The 23,033-nt window shown below is 41.5% G+C and overlaps 2 protein-coding genes across 3 annotated transcripts; one reads left to right on the top strand and one right to left on the bottom strand.

Moving 5' to 3' along the window:
• Positions 1–73: 73 nt before the first annotated feature.
• Positions 74–7,250, top strand: olfml2bb (olfactomedin-like 2Bb). 2 transcript variants are annotated; one of them, XM_029001043.1, is made up of 7 exons: positions 74–449; positions 533–805; positions 2,315–2,422; positions 3,297–3,435; positions 3,832–4,236; positions 4,312–4,488; positions 6,521–7,250. In XM_029001043.1, the coding sequence occupies exons 1-7, from the start codon at positions 303–305 to the stop codon at positions 7,120–7,122; spliced, it is 1,851 nt and encodes a 616-aa protein (XP_028856876.1). In that variant the 5' UTR covers positions 74–302; the 3' UTR covers positions 7,123–7,250. The 2 variants fall into 2 exon arrangements, with proteins under 2 accessions (XP_028856876.1, XP_028856877.1); XM_029001044.1 differs by having other exon boundaries at positions 3,835–4,236.
• Positions 7,251–8,049: 799 nt separating this feature from the next.
• On the bottom strand, positions 8,050–10,112 carry dusp12 (dual specificity phosphatase 12). The gene is made up of 6 exons (XM_029001306.1): positions 9,642–10,112; positions 9,444–9,557; positions 9,094–9,212; positions 8,918–9,005; positions 8,648–8,837; positions 8,050–8,220 (listed from the first exon to the last, which is right to left on the bottom strand). The coding sequence occupies exons 1-6, from the start codon at positions 9,893–9,895 to the stop codon at positions 8,071–8,073; spliced, it is 915 nt and encodes a 304-aa protein (XP_028857139.1). The 5' UTR covers positions 9,896–10,112; the 3' UTR covers positions 8,050–8,070.
• Positions 10,113–23,033: the final 12,921 nt, after the last annotated feature.

Here is a 23,033-nt window from a genome sequence, read left to right on the forward strand (position 1 = left end):
TGTGACATTTACGTGGTTTAATTTGTTATGGCTTGTCAGGAGTTGTTATTTCTTTACTAATGATATCGTTTTGAATTTTGCACATACATAGTTGTGTGTAAGAGAGAATGATGGTCCTCATGATGGTCCTCCCAGCAGCTCCCGCCTCCTCTCATGGAAGTTGCTGAACAGACTGGCAGCAGAATCTGCGCTCTTTTAACTGCCATTTCTGACCTTTTAATGAATATATTTGTTCGTTTATGGGAATATAAATGAGATTCGGGTGTTTTTAGGGAGGACTTCCGTATAATATAATCTAAATAATGTTTCGAATGTCATTCTGGCGCGTTTGGTTGGTTTTATGCTTGTGCCGGACCGGTGCGACAGAGGTGACAGGGAAACTGGAGCCAGACGGAGCCGAGACGCCGCTTGAGGATGAAACGGATAATCAAGAAAACCTTTTAACGCAGGTACACATTCATACAAATTCATATAAATTCGGAATGATACTTATCACCCGACTAACAAATGTGTTAATATGTGTAATGAATAGCTGCTGGGTGATTACGATAAAGTGAAGAGCCTGTCCGAAGGCTCGGACTGTCGCTGTAAATGCGTGGTCCGGCCGCTCGGCCGGAGCGCATGTCGCCTGCCGGGACGACGGGAGAAGCGGGACCCGGAGCTCTTCCACGCGGTGCTGGAGACGGTGGCGTCGGGCTCGGACTGTAGAAAGTGCGTCTGCGTCGCTCCTCCGTCTGCCCTCAATCCGTGCGAAGGGGAGATCAGGCTCAAAAAGCTCCGGGATGCTGGAGGAAAAGACATTAAGGTGAAGGACAACTACTTCTATATCTTTCAAAAGAAACACTTAAGTGCTAAATAAAGTGGTGCTTGGACATTTCAAAACGATATTCACCATTTTGTACATTTACAAGACGCCCTTATCCAGAGCGACTTACAATCATTAGTTACAGGGACAGCCCCGCCATGGAGACACTTAGGGTTAAGTGTCTTTCTCCGGGACACAATTGTAGTAAGCCAGATTTGAACCTGGGTCTTCTGGTTCATAGGCAAGTGTGTTACCACCCCACACTTATTGGGGTTCTCTGGCTTTTTTTTATTATTCTGTGAACCCTGTGCATGGGATTGTTCACATTTGAAGTGAACAGTAGTATTCGAGGTTCCTGAAACAAAACAGGTAAAAAAAAAGCATGATACCATTTGCACCGCTAAAAGAGTTACACCCCGTCAGGTACTACAGACACTGTGGATTTTCGATGGAGAAATGTGCTGAACAGACAATGAGAAAACCAGGCATACAGTGAGGCATGGCATTGGCCGTATTGTGCTTTCTTTCCACCAGCATCTGGTAAACCCATAAAGAAGAAAATGGATGGGAAAAAAAGACGGCCACAGCGAGCAGCACTGGAAAACAAGCAAGAAATCTACATTTACTAATTTATCCGACACTTTTAGCCAGACTGAATTAAATGCACTTATTTTAGAGACTGGCTTCCTCACATGTTCTGTGGTGAGATTATTTCGACAGTTTAACTTGAGGAATGCCCTCCTGAGAGTGCAGGGTTGTAGGAATATTTCCACAAATGTTAGATTGACATCAGTTATTGTGACTCGCACCATGGAAACGTGGATACAAAACCAATGCCATGCTAGAATACGTGTCGAGTGATACGTGTTTTGTGACTTAATACCTTGATCAGAGGCACAGTGGTGATGGAAGAATTGATGAGGGTGAATTCAGACTATGACTAAGATTGCTAGGGGCGGTGGTGGCCTAGCGGGTAAGGATCCGTAATCAGAAGGTTGCCGGTTATAATTCCGAACCACTGAGCACCACAAAGCACCGTTCCACACACACTGCTACCCGAGCCTTTCATGGCTGCTCACTGCTCACCAAGGGTTAAAAGCAGAGGGCGCATACTTTAGTGCCACTGTGGGTGGCACATTGTTACGGCAGTTCTCTGCCGTGACAATGTGAATTTTCCAATTGTGAAACTAATAAAGTGTCATCATCATCCATTTTGTTGTGTCATGGTGTGCTGTGGTGTGATTCACAATGACGTCACTTCACTCTCACATTTTACTCTTTCATCTATGGTGTTACAAAGGGCCTTGTGGTCCTGCAATTCCAGCCAGTGCTTCAATATTGCCTCAATAGTGATTGCTTACAACGTCATTATAAATGTGGCAGATTGAACACACAGAAGGATGGAATGAAAATATTCTGATGGTGGTGGTGAAATACTTCATAAAGAATATTTAATGACAGTGCACATACTAACATGCTGAATTGTTTTTTTCTCTAACATTTTTATAGCTCTCCAAAATAATGGATTTACTAGAGGGAGCTTTTTATGGGATGGATTTACTGAAGTTGCACTCAGTCACAACAAATCTTCTCCATCGAGTCGATGCAATTGAAAAGGTATGCAAGGATTTGATTTTAAAATGTAAGAAGAGGGGTCTTCATGCATGTTGTTAGCCCTGTCTTTATCACTGGCAGTCTGTAAACTTTATTCACATTTCTGAAGTGGTTTGCAATATTTAGCAAAATTACCATTTCAGAATAAGCCATTGTTTATTCTGAAGTCAACTCAGTTTAATATAAAACGCACATGATTTCATTCAAGTTTGTAAAATAAAATCTGAATCAAAAGAAATGTTTCAACTTCATTTTAATTCCCTGAAGTATTTGAATAGCAGGAGGTTGGTATGGAGATGATTTATTGGTAGAGTAAATGATTATTTGTGCCTTTGCTCTTATAAATGCCATTTCATTTGTGGATAACTTGCACATGCATTAGGAAATGCATACACCTTCAAGGTTGAAGGTTGCTTCATGGTAGTCTTTATGGTTTATGGAGGAAAAAAAATGCTAGGGAAAACCCATAAGGTGCTGGGGAAGGACGGTGCTTTAGATTCAGTGCAGCTCAAACTCTGCATATTTTCTGCAAATTTCCAGCAATGTGAATATTTGAACAGTGATGTATCACCTCTGGCTAGAAATAAAGTCAAACTAGGAAAAAGTGTGAGATGCATTAGATTATTATGTGAATTTTATTATTAATATTTATCTGGCATAGATTAATTACAGCCTAGTGGGTAAGGAAGCATACCCGTAATGTTGCTGGTTCAAATCCCGAACCACCAAAGTGCCACTGAGTACCGTCCCAACACGCTGCTCCCCGGGCGGCTTTCATGGCTCCCCACTGCTCACTAAAGGTGATGGGTTAAATGCAGAGGACACAAAAAATCACTTCACTTTTTCTCTTAAAATGTTGTCTGTGTTGTTTTAACAGAAGAAGTATCAAGAGAAATCTGTTGGTGGCCAGAACATCACCAAGCTCAAAAACAACATGGAAGAGCCACAGAACAGGTCTCGCCCCAATGACATGGTCATCAGAGGGGTAACATTCTATAGCTCCATGGATGAGGATAGTAGGTTACAAACAAATGAAGAATGAAAAAGCATTTTACATTTAATTCAGTTTATATCAATACATTTTTAAAGCACTGAATAAAACAAACATCACTTCAGCAGCCATAATAGTTCAGAGAAGTAGGCAGGGCAGTAGTGGCCAGAGAAGGTGTTCAGCACAATGGCCACAATTGTTTTTCTCCTGAAAACATACATATTTACATGCATCTACAATGCATCTAGATAATATTCACAGCACCTCACTTTTTCACCATTTTTGTTACAGCTATATTTTACCTCAAAGTAATGTTGGCTTGAAGTTTGTTTTATTTAAAATGCTCAGAGTGAACATATAATGAATAAAAGGCATTATGTTTGAGCAAAGTTTCACTTCTTGGCTCTTATGTTCTGCCCAGCAGCTGTGGTAATGCCAAAAGAGGATGAAAGTGATGAAAGACCTTTTGACCTGTTGATTGATGACCATCCTTCTAAACACAAGCATACATCTAGCTTCTCTCAAACCGAGTTGCACATTTCAGAGCAACATCTCAAGGATCATCCCCAAGTATCAAGCTCTGAACAAACCACACCTCTTCCTGCGACTGTATCTGAAAGAAATCTTACCATGGATGAAGTCAGTGTGCTGAGCACAGGCAATCTTACTACAACAGCCATGATTGCTGTTCAGGTGAACATAGATAGATCTAGTCCTACTGTTGAGTCTGAAGTACAGGGGACACGGGTCCCCAAAGTCAAACCCCAACAGAACTTGACACAGAACTCTGCTGAAGCCAGCAAAGTATTGACCACAAATCAACCAGGTAAGATTACAACATATGGGCTGTTTTTATTCTTAGTCAAGGTGCACCTGCAATGTTTGTCTGTTCTACCCATAGGCACATGCAAAGACACAATTGCTACTATCGCTGAGCCTTTAACGCACAACACCTATGGTGACAAAGAAGGAGCTTGGATGAAAGATCCAACAAGCAATGGGAATGCCATTTATGTCACAAACCACTATTATGGAGACACCCTGCTGGAGTTTTCAAATATGGAAACCTTCAAACAAGGTATTAACTTTTCTGTTAAATTCCAACAAAATTCACATGAAATTCACATTACATGATGTCTATCAAAATAAGGTATGCTGGTTAACCATTGAAAACAATTGTAAATAAGTTGACAATTTACCAACGTAAGTTTAAATAAGCACACCTCACAAGTTCCCCATCATTTTGATATCTACTAGATCTACTGAATCAAATTTGCTAATTCTTTTAGCTTCTAATACCTCATCTTTGAAAACTGACTGTCTAAAATAGTTGAGCTATTTCCAGATGCCATTGTAATGATATAATCATTGTTTTTTACTTCACTAGCATGCAGTCACCAGCCACCACATATTCAAGGGAATACATTCAGACTGGGGAGAACATTGCATCAAACTCTACTCTGAAACCCACATATCTCCTACACTCCTTGTACAAGCATGTAAAATAATCACAGTGTGGGAACAGTCATGAATTTTCCTTCTGTTGCCAATCGCAGACATTTTCCAAATGGACACCCATTACAATGGGTGGACAACCTTTAGCATTGTTCAGAGCCCTCCTTCTATCTTCAAGATGATCATCATTAAAATGGCTGCAATAGTTCTCAACATATTGAAAATTCAGGATCTGTTTAATTGTAAAAACAGGGTTTTATGATAACATTTTAACTATATAGTTTAGCATATAAGCTCAGGCGTGGTGAGTTGTATTAGAGGCTTGACACTAAGGAAGGGAGAAGAGGATTTGTACCATTTGGCTAAGCAGTGAGACAGCTGGGAAATATGTGCAGCAGGTTATAAGGATAAAGGAGAACTGTGGAAATGTCCTCACAAGCAGGGAAAGGGTGTTGAGCAGATGGAAAGAAAACTTTGATGAATGAAGTGCTGACGAAGGAAGAAAAAGTTTGAAGAGTTGGTGATCCAGGAGGTAAAGACATAGCAAAGAGGAAGTAAGGACAGCCTTAAGGAACAAGGCTGTTGGTCCCTCTGACAACTTTGTGGAAGCAGGGAGGTGTATTAGAGAGATTGCATTGGAATTTTGAACCAGATAGTTTAATACAATCTTGGAAAGTTATGTGTGAGCGGAAAATAAATGAATTTGTACTGGTTTTGAAGAACAAGGGATGCCGAGCATCATTTCACACGCTGAAGACTAAACTGAAGGGGAAAAGGCCCCAAGAACAAGCAGGAAGTGAAGACAGTTGCAGTAGAGGCCTGGCAGAGCTTCACCACCGATGTAACCCAGTGGCTGGTGATGTCTCTGGGCTCCAGACTTCAGTCTGTAAGTGACTGCAAAGGATTTGCAACCAAGTATTAAAAACTGAAAGTTTGATTTATGAGTGTTAATTTGTCCCTTTACTTTTGGTCCCTCAAAAAGTGGGAGCAACATATACAAACTGTTGTAATTCCTGCACTGTTCATCTGATTTGGACGTAAATACCATTTCAAATTCAAGCTGAAAGTCTCCAGTAAAAATGTCTTATTCATTTAATTTCAATTTAACTGTGGTATATAGAGCCAAAAAGATTAGGATTGTGTCGATGTCCTAATATTTATGGACTGTATGCTCACAATTAAGAATGAACGCATTAGAGGAACTGATAGGGAGTCGTCAGAGACGTGAGATTGAGTTGGATGTAGAGGACACTGAGTGTGTTGGGAGAAGGATGCTGAAGGTGGCAAGAGAGGACAGGCGGTTTGTGTGGAAGACAAAGATGAAAGTGAAGTGATTGCCATTGTGAGACACTGCAGCACAGCACATGGTGACACAACAAAATGCGTCCTCTGCTTTTAACCCATCAACCTTGTAGAGCAGTGGGCAGCCATGACAGGCGCCCGGGGAGTAGTGTACTTTGCTCAGTGGCACCTTAGCGGCTCGGGATTCAAACCGGCAACATTCTAATTACGGGGCTGCTTCCTTGAAAAATAACCAATTAGGAGCATCTCCCCTGTTCCTAATTGGCAGTTTTTATATATAAATTAACAATACAAAATGTTATTATTACTTATCCTCCAAATTAATAATAATATTAACATTACTGCCTCCACAGGGCTGGTTAGGAACAGCTACAAGCTCCCATATAGCTGGGCTGGTACAGGACACACAGTATACAGAGGAGCCCTCTACTACAACAGAGCGTTCTCTCGAGACATCATCCGCTTTGACCTGAGGTTGCGCTACGTGGCAGCGTGGAGCACTCTGCATGATGCAGTGTCTGTGGGAGACGCCGATTTCCCGGCATCCTGGCAAGGCCACTCAGATATAGAGTTTGCTGCGGATGAAAGCGGAGTGTGGCTGGTGTATCCTTCACTGGACGAGGATGGGTTCCACGCAGAGGTGATCACTCTGAGTCGGCTAAACCCACACAACCTGCTGAAAGAGCGAAGCTGGCGCACTGGGTTGCGGAGACAACACTACGGCAACTGCTTTATGATTTGTGGTGTGCTTTATGCTGTGGATAGTATTGGCCATGCCCATGCCAATGTGTCTTATGCTTTTGACACTCACACACAAACTCAGATGGTTCCCAGCCTTGCCTTGGTTAACAACTACATGTACACTGTTCAGATTGAGTACAACCCCAAAGAACGGGTTCTGTATGGCTGGGACAATGGTCACCAGGTGACCTATGAAGTTAAATTTGCATATTGAACTTTAGTATGTATGAATCCTTCAGACTTATGATGTCTTGTAGATTCATTTCCTACACATAGAACTAGACATACAGGTGTGATACAGTATGTGAAATAATTATGTTATGTTATGCTTTGTGACTTATTATGGCCAAAGATATTTTCTGCAGCTTAGACGTTGTTATTTGTAGTATGTCTGACTGCATAAAGTTTTCATTTGAAGAACAATACTGGCAACATGTTTAGGTTTGATGTCTGATTGTAATTACAATCTGGTGTGGGAGTGATGCATTATTTATATTTACGGCTTTAACCAGACACCCTTATCCAGGGCAACTTACAATCAGTAGTTACAGGGACAGTCCTCCCTTGAGACACTCAGGGTTAAGTGTCTTGCTCAGGGACACAATGGTAGTAAGTGGGATTTGAACTTGGGTCTTCTGGTTCATAGGCGAGTGTGTTATCCACTAGGTTACTACCTCCCTACATTATCACATAAGCAACGGAAATCCTCTTAATCACCACATGGTCTGCTGGACTTATCTTCAATTTAAGGACATGGGCTTAAATACCAAAGTTTTTTTTATTTCAGTTTGTTCAGAAAAGAAACATAATTTCTACCTTCCTTATCTTCAGGGATTAAGTGAAATGCAATAAGCTTCTTTACTAAACTACAAAGTCTCTATAGTCACAGTAAGTTAGTTATAATAGTGTTTCAGAACCTGATATAATTCATGTTACTGAACAGTTCATGTTACTTGGATAACAACTTGATACTTTGTGGTCTACACAGGAAGACATTTTAGTCTATTTATGTCTTCATTTTTCTGGTATAGCTCTGGTATAGACCTCTTGCTTATTTCATGAAAGTACATCTTTAAATTCTTAAATGCTTTTGTAGTAACAGGCTTTGCAACAGTAATCTAAAACGGAACCAGTGCAATAGTGGAGGCATACATTTTCTTTATTATCTTAAAGCAGATATACTAACAGGCTTGATTTCATCCACTCTGCTCTTGTGCATTTGGAAAGCTGGGGTGACCCATTTCCCACACGAACACTGCTCCCCATACCAGTTGAAGGAGCCCAGCTTTGAGTTGCATTTCGGACAGAGAAGCTAGAATCAAAAAGAAAAATGAGTCACATGGTGTTTCAGTGCCTTTAAAAGTCTTTAATATAAAGTTCATGTAGATAGTTATCAGTCACATGTCACACTAAAGTAAAAATCAATCTATTCCTCTTAATTCAACTAATAAGCTATCACAAGAAATTGAAGATCTCTCAAAACAGCAATAATGTCCTTGTTTCCACTTTGATCAGCCAGGACGTATTGATACGTTATCTCTTGCCCACAGATATACCCATTTGCAATGAATTTCAAAATTTTATCATAACAGAACTAAAAAGAACCACTAAAGTGAGTCATTTAAGATGAGCAAATCCATTTTAATTTATCTTTATTTTGTAAATCTATAAGGCTTTGCACACACATGTACCATTTCAGTGTACCAGCAACATATGATTTGATGAAAAATTTAGTTAACCTGTCCATCCATCACACCAAGCAGTGCCTCCTCCATCCACTGCACTGGCTCAATGAAGAGGGATGTGCACTGTGCACGCCCTCCAGCTGTGGACACCTGAGAGTCCCGCTCACACTTCTTATGGGAAAATGACACTGGTCCGCTGCCCACACAGTGGCTGAGAATACTGGAGCCACGAAACAGAACGCGTCTGTAAGACAGAATAAAATGGAACTGTAATGGGCCTTCAAATAAGGAGTAAATCCCTGGGACATTATTATTCAATCTCACCGGCACTTTCTGCACCTATAAACCGTTTCAGATGTCTGCATTTGTCCAGGATCTGCAGCAAAAACCTCCTTTGGAACCGTCTGAAGCTCTGCCATGGATATAGAAGACGGTCAGAAAATACTGTTCTACTTTCAAGTCTGCCTATGCTGAGAAATAAATTATTAGAATCCTAATACCTGGATACCTCTCTGTGACCTTCTGTAATCTGAACTGCTTGTACAAGGATGTGGTGGCATCCAACTCACAGCCCATTGACTCATACAAAGCTAACTGGTCAAGAAAGTCTTGGTTAATTCTACAGGAGCAGAAAGGAAGACATGGAAATCATTCAAAATACAGGAAAAAAAACATCACATACTGCAATTTATTAAATTAAATCCATCCTGATGTGTCATGTGATCACAGAAGGCCGCAATTTATAGGCTTACAGAGTAATTACAGGGTGTATTTGAACGTATTGAAGGCTGTTTGTTGCTATGGTTAAAGTCGGTAGGTCGCACAGAAACATATGAATAAATAAACTCACCTCACATCGGGTTTAATCCGAAGAAGAGTGCATTGCGCTTCTTCCAGCGACAGTTTATGAGTTTTCATTAGATATGCCGTGACAATGGCAGCACTCCTACTTTGTCCAGCATGACTACACCCAATAAAAAACAGGTTAAGGCTTATATTAACAGGTAAAGCCCATGACAAACGCATTCAGTGCGTAGCTATAATTTACCAGTGAACTAGGACCGAAGACGACGCTCCCTTGCCAGCTTCGATAAACTGGTGACACTCGTCGAACCTGCTGAGCAGATCAGTGGAGGAATCGTCGAAGGCCTGGACAAATTTAGTGCGGATGAATTCAGGTAAATGTGCTGCCTGCGAGTCCACGGTGAGCACACGAGTGATGCCGAGCTGGTTCAAACGCTCCACGTCCCCGATGTCACATGCAGCACCGATGTAAAGTCCTGTTTCCACTTCAATCATCATCGGACTGCTGATGTAACAACCATGTACTGGAGTGAAACGCCGTCTTCAACTGTGCGGTAGACCATGTGAACACAAACGCCCAAAACATGGAACGTTATGCATAAACGGAACCAGTCATTCTTCTTCTCCTTCTTCATGTCGAAGACTTTTAGTTTTTTACACCCGGAAAGCGCCACCTACTGGAGCCGGAATAGTTTTTCGATTCTGTGAAATACTGTACTAATAGATATAAACACTAGGAGTCGAATTCAGCCTCTCAGCATGCGTCAATACCGCCGCCATATTGGGAGGGGCTCCAAGTTTATTCCACCACGCTTCATTGACGTCAGTACCAGCGAGCATGCCGGACGTTTGCTTAAATAAAGAGCGAACGAAGAAGACGAAGGATCAAGGCAAAACATTTTATTTTATCATCTTCATCATTTTATCCTGTCTTGCTTTAACAAGTTAAGAGAATGCCAGTGCATCCAGAAAGTATTCTCAGCACATATCCTTTTCCACGTTTTGTTATATTACAGCATTATTCCAAAATTCTGCATAGGTACACTTCAAGTGTGAGAGACTGTAAAGAAAAGGAAATCACATTGTATGATTTTTAAAGAATTTCTTTGCATAATGGTGCAGAAAAAATCACCTACAAACAAGCAGGAATTCTGGCTCTCACAGACCCGTTGCTTCTTTAAAAACTATTCTATCCTTCACTCTTTGCCTGTATTGATGATGCCTATTTGAACTGGTTATCTATAAAAAAAGACACATGTCCACACCTTCAAACAGTCAGGCTCCAACCTCCACCATGGCCAAGACCAGTGAGCCCTCTAAGTAGACCAGGCTCAAGATTATACACCTGCACAAGGCTTTTTATACATATTGTGTCTCATAGTTAAAATGTACCTATGATGAAAATGATAGATGTCTCTCATCAAGTTACACAATCAGTGGCTGCCAAATACTTTTTTGCCCCACTGTAAAGATGTCAAAAAGGTTTTCTCAGGATTGAGAAATTAATGTACATTGTAAAAACATTGTAATCGATGCTTTATAAACCAAGCTTAATATAATCTTTGTTTTTAATGTTTCATAATCTTTACACCCCCCCCCCCCCCCCCCCACACACATACATTTTGTGAGTCCATAATAATGAATAATTTGTGAAAACTAACACAGAATCACAAGACCATAGTGTCAGTGAACTTAAGCAATCTACCATTTGTGGCTCAGAAAGAGTACACTGTTGACTGTTAATGGCCAGGTATCAATAAAATATCCTAATTTGTCTTAGTAGACATTGTTATTTATGGAGTATTTGATTCCAGAATAACAAACACTCATTAAGAGTGTTGTCTAATTTCACAAAGAGGGTATAATAATTATGCCCTCAACTGCAGTTTATTCATTAGAGAAATAAAATCATGGTGGCTGCTGAGCAGTGCCTTCAGCAATTTCAAGTGAAGTGAAGTGAAATTATTGTCATTGTGAAACACAGCACATGGACACAACTAAATGTAACATAAGATAAGATAAGATAAACCTTTATTAGTCCCACAAGTGGGAAATTGCACTTGTCACGGCAGAAAGTGGACAGAAGCAGAAGGTAAAAGCATCACAAAAAATAACATAAATATGTATCTGTATATATGTACAAATTTACAATTTAAACAGTTAACAGTTAACAATTTAACAGAATGTGCCAAAGAATGTGTCCTCTGCATTTGACCCACCACCCTTAGTGAGCTGCATGAAACTTGTTTTTCTTGTTCCTTGCAGAATTTAAAATGAATGGACTTCAGATATGATGCAGGAGGACTTTGACTCACTCTTTGACTCGGTTGCTGGGGAGCCTGCAGGTGATATGCCACCCACACTCTCAGATACAGACGTGGCAACATCTGAGCCCTGTGCTAAAGAAGGTGCGGACCTTTATATGTCTCACTATCAGTCTCTCATAGCAGTAAGTCAAGTCAGTGAAGTGCAATAGAAAATAAAGAAGACTGCATATTAAACACTGCAACAAACAAGACAATTTCAGTCTGAATGAAATAATTCATAAATAGGCAAGACTGACATATGACATAACTAGGCATTGTGGCATAAAAGCTTGGCTGAGATTGAGACTTTGATTCCTAAAATATATTTTTTCTTTATCAACTGTGACCCAAGACTATACTTAAACTTCTGCTGTCAACCAGTAAACCAATGTGTTTACTGACGTAGCCATGAACACCTCCATGTCTACTGTGCTTCCAAAGGTTATTGTTTCATTTCATGTTGTAAGTTCTTTAATTGACCACACAGAGAGTTGTTGAAGAGAACTATCTTTTCTTACGTTTGTTTCAGAACCACCATCTTATATTGCAAAACACACTATCACTAGATAGAGGCACGTGCGCCTCTAAAAGTTGCTCATATCATTACATGCAAAGCCTTCTTGCAAACTTTTCAGTTTGTGCATTTAAACTATTTCAGTCCTGTAGAGATGGGACCTGGTTCTCACCATGAATATTGTCAGGATTGATGGCACCAGGACTCATCACCTGGGCCCAATCCGGACAGCACTTAAAAGCCAGGAATTTCCGCCCCTTCGGGAGCGCAGACACACGCTTGCGGGTTTGTTTGAGTTCTCCCGTTTATTTAAATTGATTTCGGCCACCAAGCCGTGTTTATTTGTGTTTATTTATTATTATTAATAAAACCCCTTTCCCAGCATGGCCCGCCTCTGCGCTTCTCACCCCCGTCAGCTCGCGGTCGTGACAAATATAGAATATGTGAAGTCTTGTCCATTTCTACACCATTTCATGTTTGTACAGTGGGTAAGGAAAGTATTCAGACCCTCTTTAATTTTTCACTCTTTGTTATATTGCAGCAATTAGCTAAAGTCATTTAAGTAATTTTTGTTCCTCATTAATGTACACACAGCACCCCATATTGACAGAAAAACAAAGAATTGTTGACATTTTGCAGATTTGCAATATAACAAAGAGTGAAAATTTAAAGAGGTCTGAATACTCTAGGACTAGTTATTTGTATATTGATCTTTTATATTATACATTCAACCTATTGTCTATGCTATTGTTTTTTTTTTCTTGCTGCTTTGTCTGTCAGCATGGAGTGCTCCTCTGTGCCCTCAGTATGTACAGGGAAGAAATATTTGCATATCCCCTGTACATTCAACAAAAACTGGCCAGTAGTTTAAGTACTACATTTTTTGTATAAATGTGACCTGCAAATATTGATCCTATCTCCAGAGAGTAGCAAGAAGTTGCCCAGAGTTCTGAACATAACTCTGTTCTTCTGTGTGTTTCATGAGACGGCTCATGACTTCAAATGTGAAGTGAGCAGTTATTAAATGTAACAGAATCACTTTATGTTAAACGCTCCTTATAAAATGTATTGATTTTACTGTATTCTAAACATGTAAAATGGAGGGGTGGATATCCGGAGGGGGCTGGATTAACAGTAGGGGAAGAGGTGGAACAGGGGAATGCCTTTCTCACTCGTGTAGCAGTGACATCAAAACATGTCAAAAACAGGTGAGTTGCCATAATTTTGCTCACTGAATCTTTTTATTCACTCTGTTGTAGTTTCTATACATAAGTCAGACAATAAGAAGGTTACAAGTTAATCTAAATATTCTCTAGGAAGGTCTTGAGCTGCCGTTTGAAAGTGCTCAGTGACTGTGCTGTTCTAACCTCAAGGGGAAGTTCATTCCACCACCGAGGGGCCAAGATGGAGAAGAGTCTAGATGAATGTCTTCCTTTGACCTTTCGTGATGGGGGGACCAAGCGAGCAGTACTGGAGGCTCGGAGTATATGGGGTGCAGTGTGAGGTATAATAAGGGCTGTGAGGTGGGATGGTGCTACTCCATGTTTGGCTTTGTAGGTCAGTATCAGTATCTTGAATCTGATGCGTGCAGCTACTGGAAGCCAGTGGAGGGAACGTAGCAGAAGGGTGGTGTGGGAGAATTTCGGAAGGTTAAAGATCAGTCGTGCTGCTGCATTTTGTATGGGTTGTAGAGGTTGGATGGTACATAGAGGTAGACCAGCTAGAAGGGAGTTACAGTAATCCAGTCTTGAGATTACTAAAGACTGAACCAGTAGCTGGGTGGCCGGGGTTGACAGATAAGGACGGATTTGTCTGATATTGTAGAGAAGGAATCTACATGAGCGGGAAAGGTTGCTGATGTGAGTCAAGAAGGAGAGTTGGTTGTTTATTGTTACTACAAGGTTGCGGGCTGTTGTAGAAGGAGAGAGCTGTGAGTTGTCCAGGTAAATAGCAAGATCCTGATGTGGTGAAGAATCTGCTGGAATTTTTTGGTGGGATTGACTTTGAGGTGATGGACTGCCATCCAAGATGAGATGTCAGTTAGACATGCAGAGATTTTGGAAGCAGCATGTAGATCAGAAGGAGGAAAAGAGAAGAGGAGTTGTGTGCCATCGGCTTAGCAGTGGTAGGATAATTCATGTGAGGAAATGACCTCACCAAGTGATTTCCATTTACAGCATTTATCAGATGTCCTTATCCAGAGCGACTTACAATCAAAATCAGTACAGGGACAGTCTCCCTGGAGCAACTTAAGGTTAAGTGTCTTGCTCTGGGACGCAATGGTAGTAAGTGGGATTTGAACCTGGGTCTCCTGGTTCACAGGCAAGTGTCTTACCCACTAGGCTACTACCACCCACTAGGCTACTACCATCTCGTGTAGAGGGAGAAAAGGAGATGACCTAGCACTGAGCCTTGAGGGACACCAGTGGAGAGTCTATGTGAGGTAGAGGTGGATGCTTTCCAAGTCACTTGGTAAGATCGCTCATCAAGGTAGGAAGCAAACCACTGCAATGCTGAGCCTTGTGGTTAATGGTGTCAAATGCTGCACAGAGGTCTAGGAGAATAAGAACCGATAACAGTTTTGCCAAATTGGCCGCATGTAGCTGCTCAGTAACAGCCAGAAGGGCAGTCTCAGTAGAATGAGCTGTTCTGAAGCCAGACTGGTTAGGATCCAGGAGGTTGTTCTGTGACAGATGAGGTGATAGCTGATTGTACACACACCTCTCAAGGATTTTAGAAAGAAATGAGAGGAGGGAAACTGGTCTGTAGTTGTTGATGTCTGTAGGACCAGCAGTGGGTTTCTTTAGGATTGGAAGAACCCTGGCTGTTTTAAAGGCAGATGGTACATGGCCAGATGACATTGAGCTGTTTATGATATAAGAAATGAAACGGATGAGGTCAGGAGAGATGGTTTGAAGCATTGCAGACGGGATTGGATCTAGTGGACAGTATATGAATGATATTATATGAATGATTTCATCAGATGTGAGCTAGGAAAGTTGTAGAATTTTCAGAGGGTAGAGTAGGATTTGTGGTGGAGAATGTCTCACAGATTTTTTCAATCTTCCCTGTGAAGAAGTTGGCAAAATCATCAGCAGTTAGGGAGGACGGGGCAGGGGGAGTCAGAGGGTTGAGAATATGTTGTGGAGTTTTTGAGGGTTGTGGACAGAGGCTTCCAGTTTTATCTTGTAGAAAGCAGTTTTAGCAGTAGTAAGGTTAGTGGACAATTTGCGCAGAAGATTCTGGTAATGTAATAGGTCTGAATCAAGCTGTGATTTCTTGTATTTTCTCTCCACTGCTCTAAGTACTCTTCGATTACCGTGCAATGTATCGGAGAGCCAGGGTGCGAAGTCCTTTTGGGTTTTGTTGATAGAGGACAGAGGTGATCCATGGAAAGGGAAAGTGAGGTGAGGAAATTTACACCTCAGTGAACCTGAAACTATCAGTGATTGACCAGCTGAGTAAGATAATGATGACAACACTTGGTGCTGCTTAAACACAATCTACCTTTCAATACACACCACACAAGTGATAGTTCTACACAGTCCTACATCTGAGCGTACAAACAGACAGTAAACAAAGTCTAGATCCTACCTTTCCAGAAGAGACAAATACACCGATGGACAAGAAGCACTCTGCACGACCATGCATTGTAATCAGCAAAAGATGAAAAATGTGGCTACCTCACTGTGCCACAGATATCTGGAAGTAATTGCATTATTGATGTGTTAAATAATCGTTATTCTTTATTTATTTATTTGTATTTTTTCATTTATAGACCACAAAGGTTTGGGAAAACCAGTTACTGAACCTGGAGTCCCTGAAGGCAGAGTTGGCAGTTACTGACACCCAGTTGGAAGAGTGGGTCAGTGAGTGGGCAGATGGTGAGGCTAATTTATGTAGATGTTATGAACTGCTGGTAACATTCTGTTTTGCCTGGTTTATTCAGAAGCACTGAAGACGACTGAAGACGACTGAAGATGACTGAACACTGAAGACGGCGACTTTAACATCCACTGTGATAAATTAGAAGACTCACTAATAACAGCATTCCTGTCTTTATTAGACTCAGTTGGAGTTAACCAACATATAACAGGACCTACTCATGAAGGTGGTCACACGCTCGATCTTGTATTGACCTTCGGTTTAAATATAGAAGATATAATTACTCTTCCGCAATCTGAAATGATCTCAGATAATTTCCTCATTGCTTTTAAAATACGTCTCAGACACAACAAACTCAATCGTTATAGAGACAAACGTACAATTACATCAAGTACGGCAAAGAGGTTTATTAATACCTTACCAGATTTATAAACGCTAATAAACTCACCGTCAGACCCCGCTGAACTCGACCAAGCGACCAAATGTCTAGAATTATCTCTGCGTAGTACGTTAGATATAGTCGCTCCCCTCAAAAGGAAGATAGTAAGAGATAAAAATTCCTTGGTATAATGATCACACGCGCTCGCTTAAGAAGACCGCCCGGAAATTAGAATGCAAATGGCGTCAAAGTAAATTAAACATATTCCGAATAGCTTGGAAGGAGAGCGTACTTAACTATAAGAAGGCTCTTAGCGCGGCTCGATCAACGTATCTGTCCTCGTTAATAGATAAAAACAAAAATAATCCCGGATTGCTGTTTAAAACAATAGCCAAACTAACCAGGAATAAGACAGAAACGGATGTGACCACTCAATATCATCATAGTAGCGATGATTTTATGACTTTCTTTAATACTAAAATTGTCGCGAATAGAGAGAAGATTAAAAGCACAACAAATAGCTCCGCCGATATTTCCATGGAAAATAATCTTCTAATAGACGACCACCGATTAGAACGATTCAACCTTATTAAAGAGCATGAATTAATTAAATTAATCTCGTCGTCAAATCAATGTACTTGTGCTTTGGATCCGATTCCAACAAGGTTCCTTAAGCAAATAGCACCCGATATTATAAATTCTACCCTCAAAATTGTTAACTCGTTGCTTAGCACCGGCCACGTACCAAGTTCGTTCAAGGTAGCAGTCATTAGACCCCTGATTAAAAAGCCGGATCTTGATCGCAGTCAGCTTCCATTTATATCAAAACTCTTGGAAAAAGTCGTAGCCCAGCAGCTGAGCGCATACCTAGACTGTAACAATATCCATGAAGCATATCAATCGGGATTTAGACCTCATCATAGCACTGAGACAGCGCTGGTTAAAGTGGTGAATGACCTGCTGTTGGCCTCTGATCAGGGACGCATCTCGCTGCTTGTCCTGCTTGATCTGAGTGCAGTGTTTGACAATATCGATCATGCTATTCTCCTTGCCAGGTTAGAGAATGTCATTGGGATTAAGGGAACAGCCCTTGAATGGTTCAGGTCATATTTGACCAACCGATATCAGTTTGTGGACATCAATGGTGTTTCGTCTTCACATAGTAAAGTAGAGTTTGGTGTTCCACAAGGTTCTGTCCTAGGTCCGTTACTTTGTCGCTAGGATAGCATTCTTTCACGTTAGAAATATTGCGAAAATAAGAAATATAATTTCAATGCATGATGCAGAAAAGTTGGTCCATACATTTATTACATCAAGGCTAGATTACTGCAATGCATTACTGTATGGATGCTCTAGTAGGTGCATGAGTAAACTCCAGCTAGTACAGAATGCTGCAGCCAGAGTTCTAACTAGAACTAGGAAATTTGACCACATCACCCCAGTCTTACGATCACTGCACTGGTTACCCATCAAATTTAGGATTGACTACAAAATCCTACATTTGACCTATAAAGCTCTAAATGGTCTCACCCCGCAATACCTGAGTGAACTTTTGGTTCTTTACGAACCGCCACGCCCTTCGATCAATGGGTGCGGGGTCACTACTGGTGTTAGACACAGACAAAGTTAAATTCACCCTAGTTAGGCTGTCCTAGTTAGGGTACCGGGCCACTGTAGCACCAATATACCACTATAACCACATATTTCAGTATCGGTCGTACAGTGCAACTGTCTGCCGCTGCTTCTGTTTGTTTTTCTCTAAGACACGGAATCAAGCACCCAGACTACTGGCAGACCCCAGTGAAGAGACGAGCAAATAAATCCTGGTTCCTGACAACTGCTAAACAAGGACATACCATGAAACAAACCAGAGGGTCACCACAGCCACCACCACTGTTACAACTACAGTTTCAGGGATCTTCAAATGGACCAGTAGCATCATTATGGACACATAATCTAGACCATGACACTGACTACATCCTGGACTCCTCCAACCCTACAACTGTAGGACTTATTATTATATCATCCCCAACCCTGCACTGACACCATTTGCAGGCTCACTCTACCCGGGAAGGGGGTCCCTCTCTGTATCACTCCTTCCCAAGGTTTCTTCCTTTCTTTTTTTCTCTTGTGTGCAGAAGGGTCAAATGTGGGGGGTGTCAACTGTAGGGCATGTCAAAGCCCATTGAGACATACTGTATGTGATTTTGGGCTATATAAGAAATAAATGTTGTTGTTGATATATTCTGATGCATTGCATTCCCTGCATGGCATATTTAGTGATTTTCTAAATAGGATCCCACTATTTCATTATAGTGCTAATTCAATGTTGTATAAAGATTAGAACATAAATGTTTCCTCTTCACAGTAACCTCCACCCACACTAATGAAGCTGCTGCCTTGGCCAACAGAATTGAGGTGCTGGTGGCAAGCATCAAGAGACCTTCACAGCATCTTTATAATATATATATATATATATATATATATATATATATATATATATATAACAGATCGGTTCAAAGCACAGAGGGTTCTGTCTAGGGCTGTGCAATATGGACAAAATAATCATGTTAACAAAAATTGCGATTATATTTTGCGATTTTGGCAACTGTTTTTGCTTTTTCAAACAAGCTACATACATTCTAAATGTATTGAGTGCACAAGAAGTGCATGACAAAACATTTCACAATGAAATAACATAGTATTGTGTTTAATAAACAAAACTAGTAAAATTGTCTTTAAAACAGACAATGTGAAATAAATTAAGATTAACTAACCTCAACTCTAGTTAATAACCTACTGTACACAGTAGTACTAACTGCTTGATAATCAAAACTGTAATAAATTGTCTTAAAAACAGACAACATGGAAAAAAATAAAGATGAACTAAACTCAATTCCAGTCATAACAATAAATAAAAACTAACATAAATCAAAATCAAAAAACAGATTTCTCTCTTAAAGGTTTTTTGCAAGAAAGGAGTGCGAGATGGTGCAGTGGTGGCCTAGTGATTACAGAAGAAGCCCCGTAATCAGAAGGTTGCCAGTTCAAATCCCGATCCACTGAGGTGCCACTGAGCAAAGCACCGTCCCCACACACACGGCTGCCCACTGCTCACTCAGGGTGATGGGTAAAATGCAGAGGACAAATTTCACTGTGTGCTGTGCTGCTGTGTATCACATGTGACAATCACTTCACTTAGATGGCAGCTGGTATCTTTTGTCAAGTGTTTGAATTAGTCTTCGGAAGCCGTCTTTACTGACGATGTGCGCAGGCATCATATCTTTGCATATATGATAGGTGATTGCGTTGGTAATTTCTTTGTGCCGTTTTGATCCGTTCTCATAAGCCACGGCACTTGCACATGCTTGAACAATGGATACTTGTTCAGTCTGTTTGGGTTGTCTTTGTGTGCTTTTGTTTGTTTCGATGGACTTTGTCAACATGCATTGATCATGCAGTTTTTTATGACGTGGTTTTAAGTGTTGGAACATATTTGTAGTATTGCTCCATTTCGTTGGAATAATCATTTCACAAGTCTTGCAAATTACCTTGCTCTGTGACACATCCTCTCTCCTGATTCCAACATATTCCCAAACGACTGATGCGGATTTTCTCTTTGGCACCAAATGATTTTTATTTTGACCTGCATCCATATTTTATGTTCTTTCCTCCCGCTCGCCTATTTGGTTCTCCCGATCAGCTTCGTTGTGCGCTCTGATTGGTTAACATCTTTCTCCCGCTCAGCTTAGCTGTAATTGCCCGGTGCGCTGCATCAGCTCTGATTGGTTAACATATTAAAATCATGCGCACAAGAACGTATTCTGAATAAAAATCCAAATTAATTAATTTATAAAATCGGAGCCTTAAGCAGTTTAGAAATTGCGTGTGCTTAAATCGTGATTTTTTTTGCGATTGCGATTAATTGCACAGCACTAGTCGGGGGAAGCTCGGAGGGCTAAGAGCTAAGCTAAAGCAAACACCACTCTGGCTCTCTTTGCCCAGCATTCTTCTCGCCAACGTACAGTAATTGGTGAACAAAATGGACGAGATTCAAGTCCTAATCAATCACAGTAAGAAACTCTGGAACTGCAATGTCATGATTTTCACTGAAACATGGCTAAACAATGGAATACACGACAATGCTATTGCTCTTGCTGAGCACCACATTCTCCGGGCAGACAGAATGGCGAATGACTCAGTTAAGACCAGAGGTGGGGGATTGTGCATTTATGTTAACAAAGCTTGGTGCACAAACTCTACTATCATTGGGAGACACTGCTCAGCTAACCTAGAGTTTCTCATGGTTAAGTGCAGACCGTTTGATCTGCCGCGGGAGTTTACATCTACCATTATAACTGCTGCTTACATTCCCCCTGATGCTGATGCCAAGCTTGCTATGAACGAACTTCATGCTTTCACAAAAGCATTCTCTGTCACACCAGGGGAAACAAAACCTTGGATCAAGCTTACACAAACATGGCTGAAGCCTATGCTGTGACCCCCCTCCCCCACTTGGGATAATCAGATCGCCTTTCTTTGTTTCTCACTCCCCCCTCATCAACCATGTGAAGCCATCAGTGAGGACCATCAAAGTGTGGCCAGTGGTGGCTGACATTACACTCCAGGACAGGTTCCAACACACAGACTGGAGGATGTTTGCTTCACAGGCCACCTGTGGCTCTCACACGGACATAGACAGCTACACCTCCTCTGTCCTGGATTAAATGAACACCACCATAGACACTCAGAAACAGATCACCACATACCCAATTCAGAAGCCTTGGATGAACAAGGAGGTGCGACTCCAGCTGAAGGCTCGCAACAATGGCTTCTGATCAGGTGATGCACTGGCCTACAGCATTTCCAGGGCAAATCTGAAGAGGGGCATCAAAAAGGCCAAGCACTGCTACAAACTAAAGCTTGAGGAGTACTTCTCCAACGCTGATCCTTGACGCTTGTGGTAGGGCATTCAGGCCATTACAGAATATAAACCCAGCAATTCAACCCCCACAACCACAAATATCCGCTTTTTGAATGAGCTTAACGACTTTTATGCTTGCTTTGAAAGAGACTACAAGCGAACTGCTGTAAGGATCTCCTCCTCTACCAACCACTCAGCCATCACATTCACCTCCTCAGATGTTTGCACTGCACTGAGCCGGATCAAAGCCGGATCAAAGGGCTGCTGGACCAGACAAAATCCCGGGGCACGTACTTGTGCAGAGCACCTTGCTGGCGTATTCACAGACATTTTTTAACATGTCCCACACCCAAGCAGCTGTTCCAACATGCCTCAAATCCACCTCTATTGTGCCAGTGCCGAAACACTCTAGCCCAACATGCCTGAATGACTACCGCCTTGTAGCACTCACACCCATAATCATGAAGTGCTTCGAGCGGTTAGTCCTGGCACATCTGAGGGACTTTCTCCCACCAACTCTGGACCCACACCAGTTTGCTTACCATAGCAATAGGAGCACAGAGGATGCAGTCTACATAGCGCTGCACTCTGTACTCACACTTGGACAAGCAAAACATTCTATGCACGGATGCTGTTTTTCACGGATGCTGTTTTTCAAATGCACGGATTTCAGCTCAGCATTTAACACTGTCATCCCCTCTAAATTAATCACTCAACTCAGAGCCCTGGACATTAATACCTCACTTTGCACCTGGATTATGGACTTTCTGACCAACAGACCACAGCATGTAAGGTCAGGCCACATCTGTTCCACTACTGTCATGCTCAGCACTGGTGTACCACAGGGCTGTCAACACAACAACATTTATTTCCTAGCCCAAAATCACATACAGTATGTCTCAATGGGCTTTGACAGGCCCTACAGTTGACACCCCCCACACTTGACCCTTCTGCACACAAGGAAAAACTCCACACAAAAAAAAACTCTAGGAGAGAGAGAAAAAAAGAAAGGAAGAAACCTTGGGAAGGAGTGATACAGAGAGGGACCCCCTTCCAGGGTAGAGTGAGCCTGCAGGGTTAGGGATGATATAATAATAAGTCCTAAAGTTGTAGGGTTGGAGGAGTCCAGGATGTAGTCAGTGTCATGTTCTAGATTACATGTCCACAATGATTTTACTGGTCCATTTGAAGATCCCTGAAGCTGTAGTTGTAACGGTGGTGGTGGTTGTGGTGACCCGCTGGTTTGTTTCATGGGATGTCCTTGTTTAGCAGTTGTCAGGAACCAGGATGTATTTGCTGGTCTTTTCACAAGTAGTCTGCCAGTTGTCTGGGTGCTTGATTCCGTGTCTCGGAGAAAAACAAACAGAAGCAGTGGCAGACGGTTGCACTGTACGACCGATACTGAGATATGTGGTTATAGCTGTATATTGTTGCTACAGTGGCCTGGTACCCTAACTAGGACAGCCTAACTAGGGTGAATTTAACTTTGTCTGTGTCTAACATTAACATTTTACATTTACGGCATTTGGCAGACGCCCTTATCCAGAGCGACATACTTTTTTTTGAAGTGAAGTGATTGTCACACGTGATACACAGCAGCACAGCACACAGTGCACACAGTGAAATGT

Source organism: Denticeps clupeoides, chromosome 13, assembly GCF_900700375.1.
Source record: "Denticeps clupeoides chromosome 13, fDenClu1.1, whole genome shotgun sequence".
Lineage (NCBI taxonomy): Eukaryota > Metazoa > Chordata > Actinopteri > Clupeiformes > Denticipitidae > Denticeps > Denticeps clupeoides.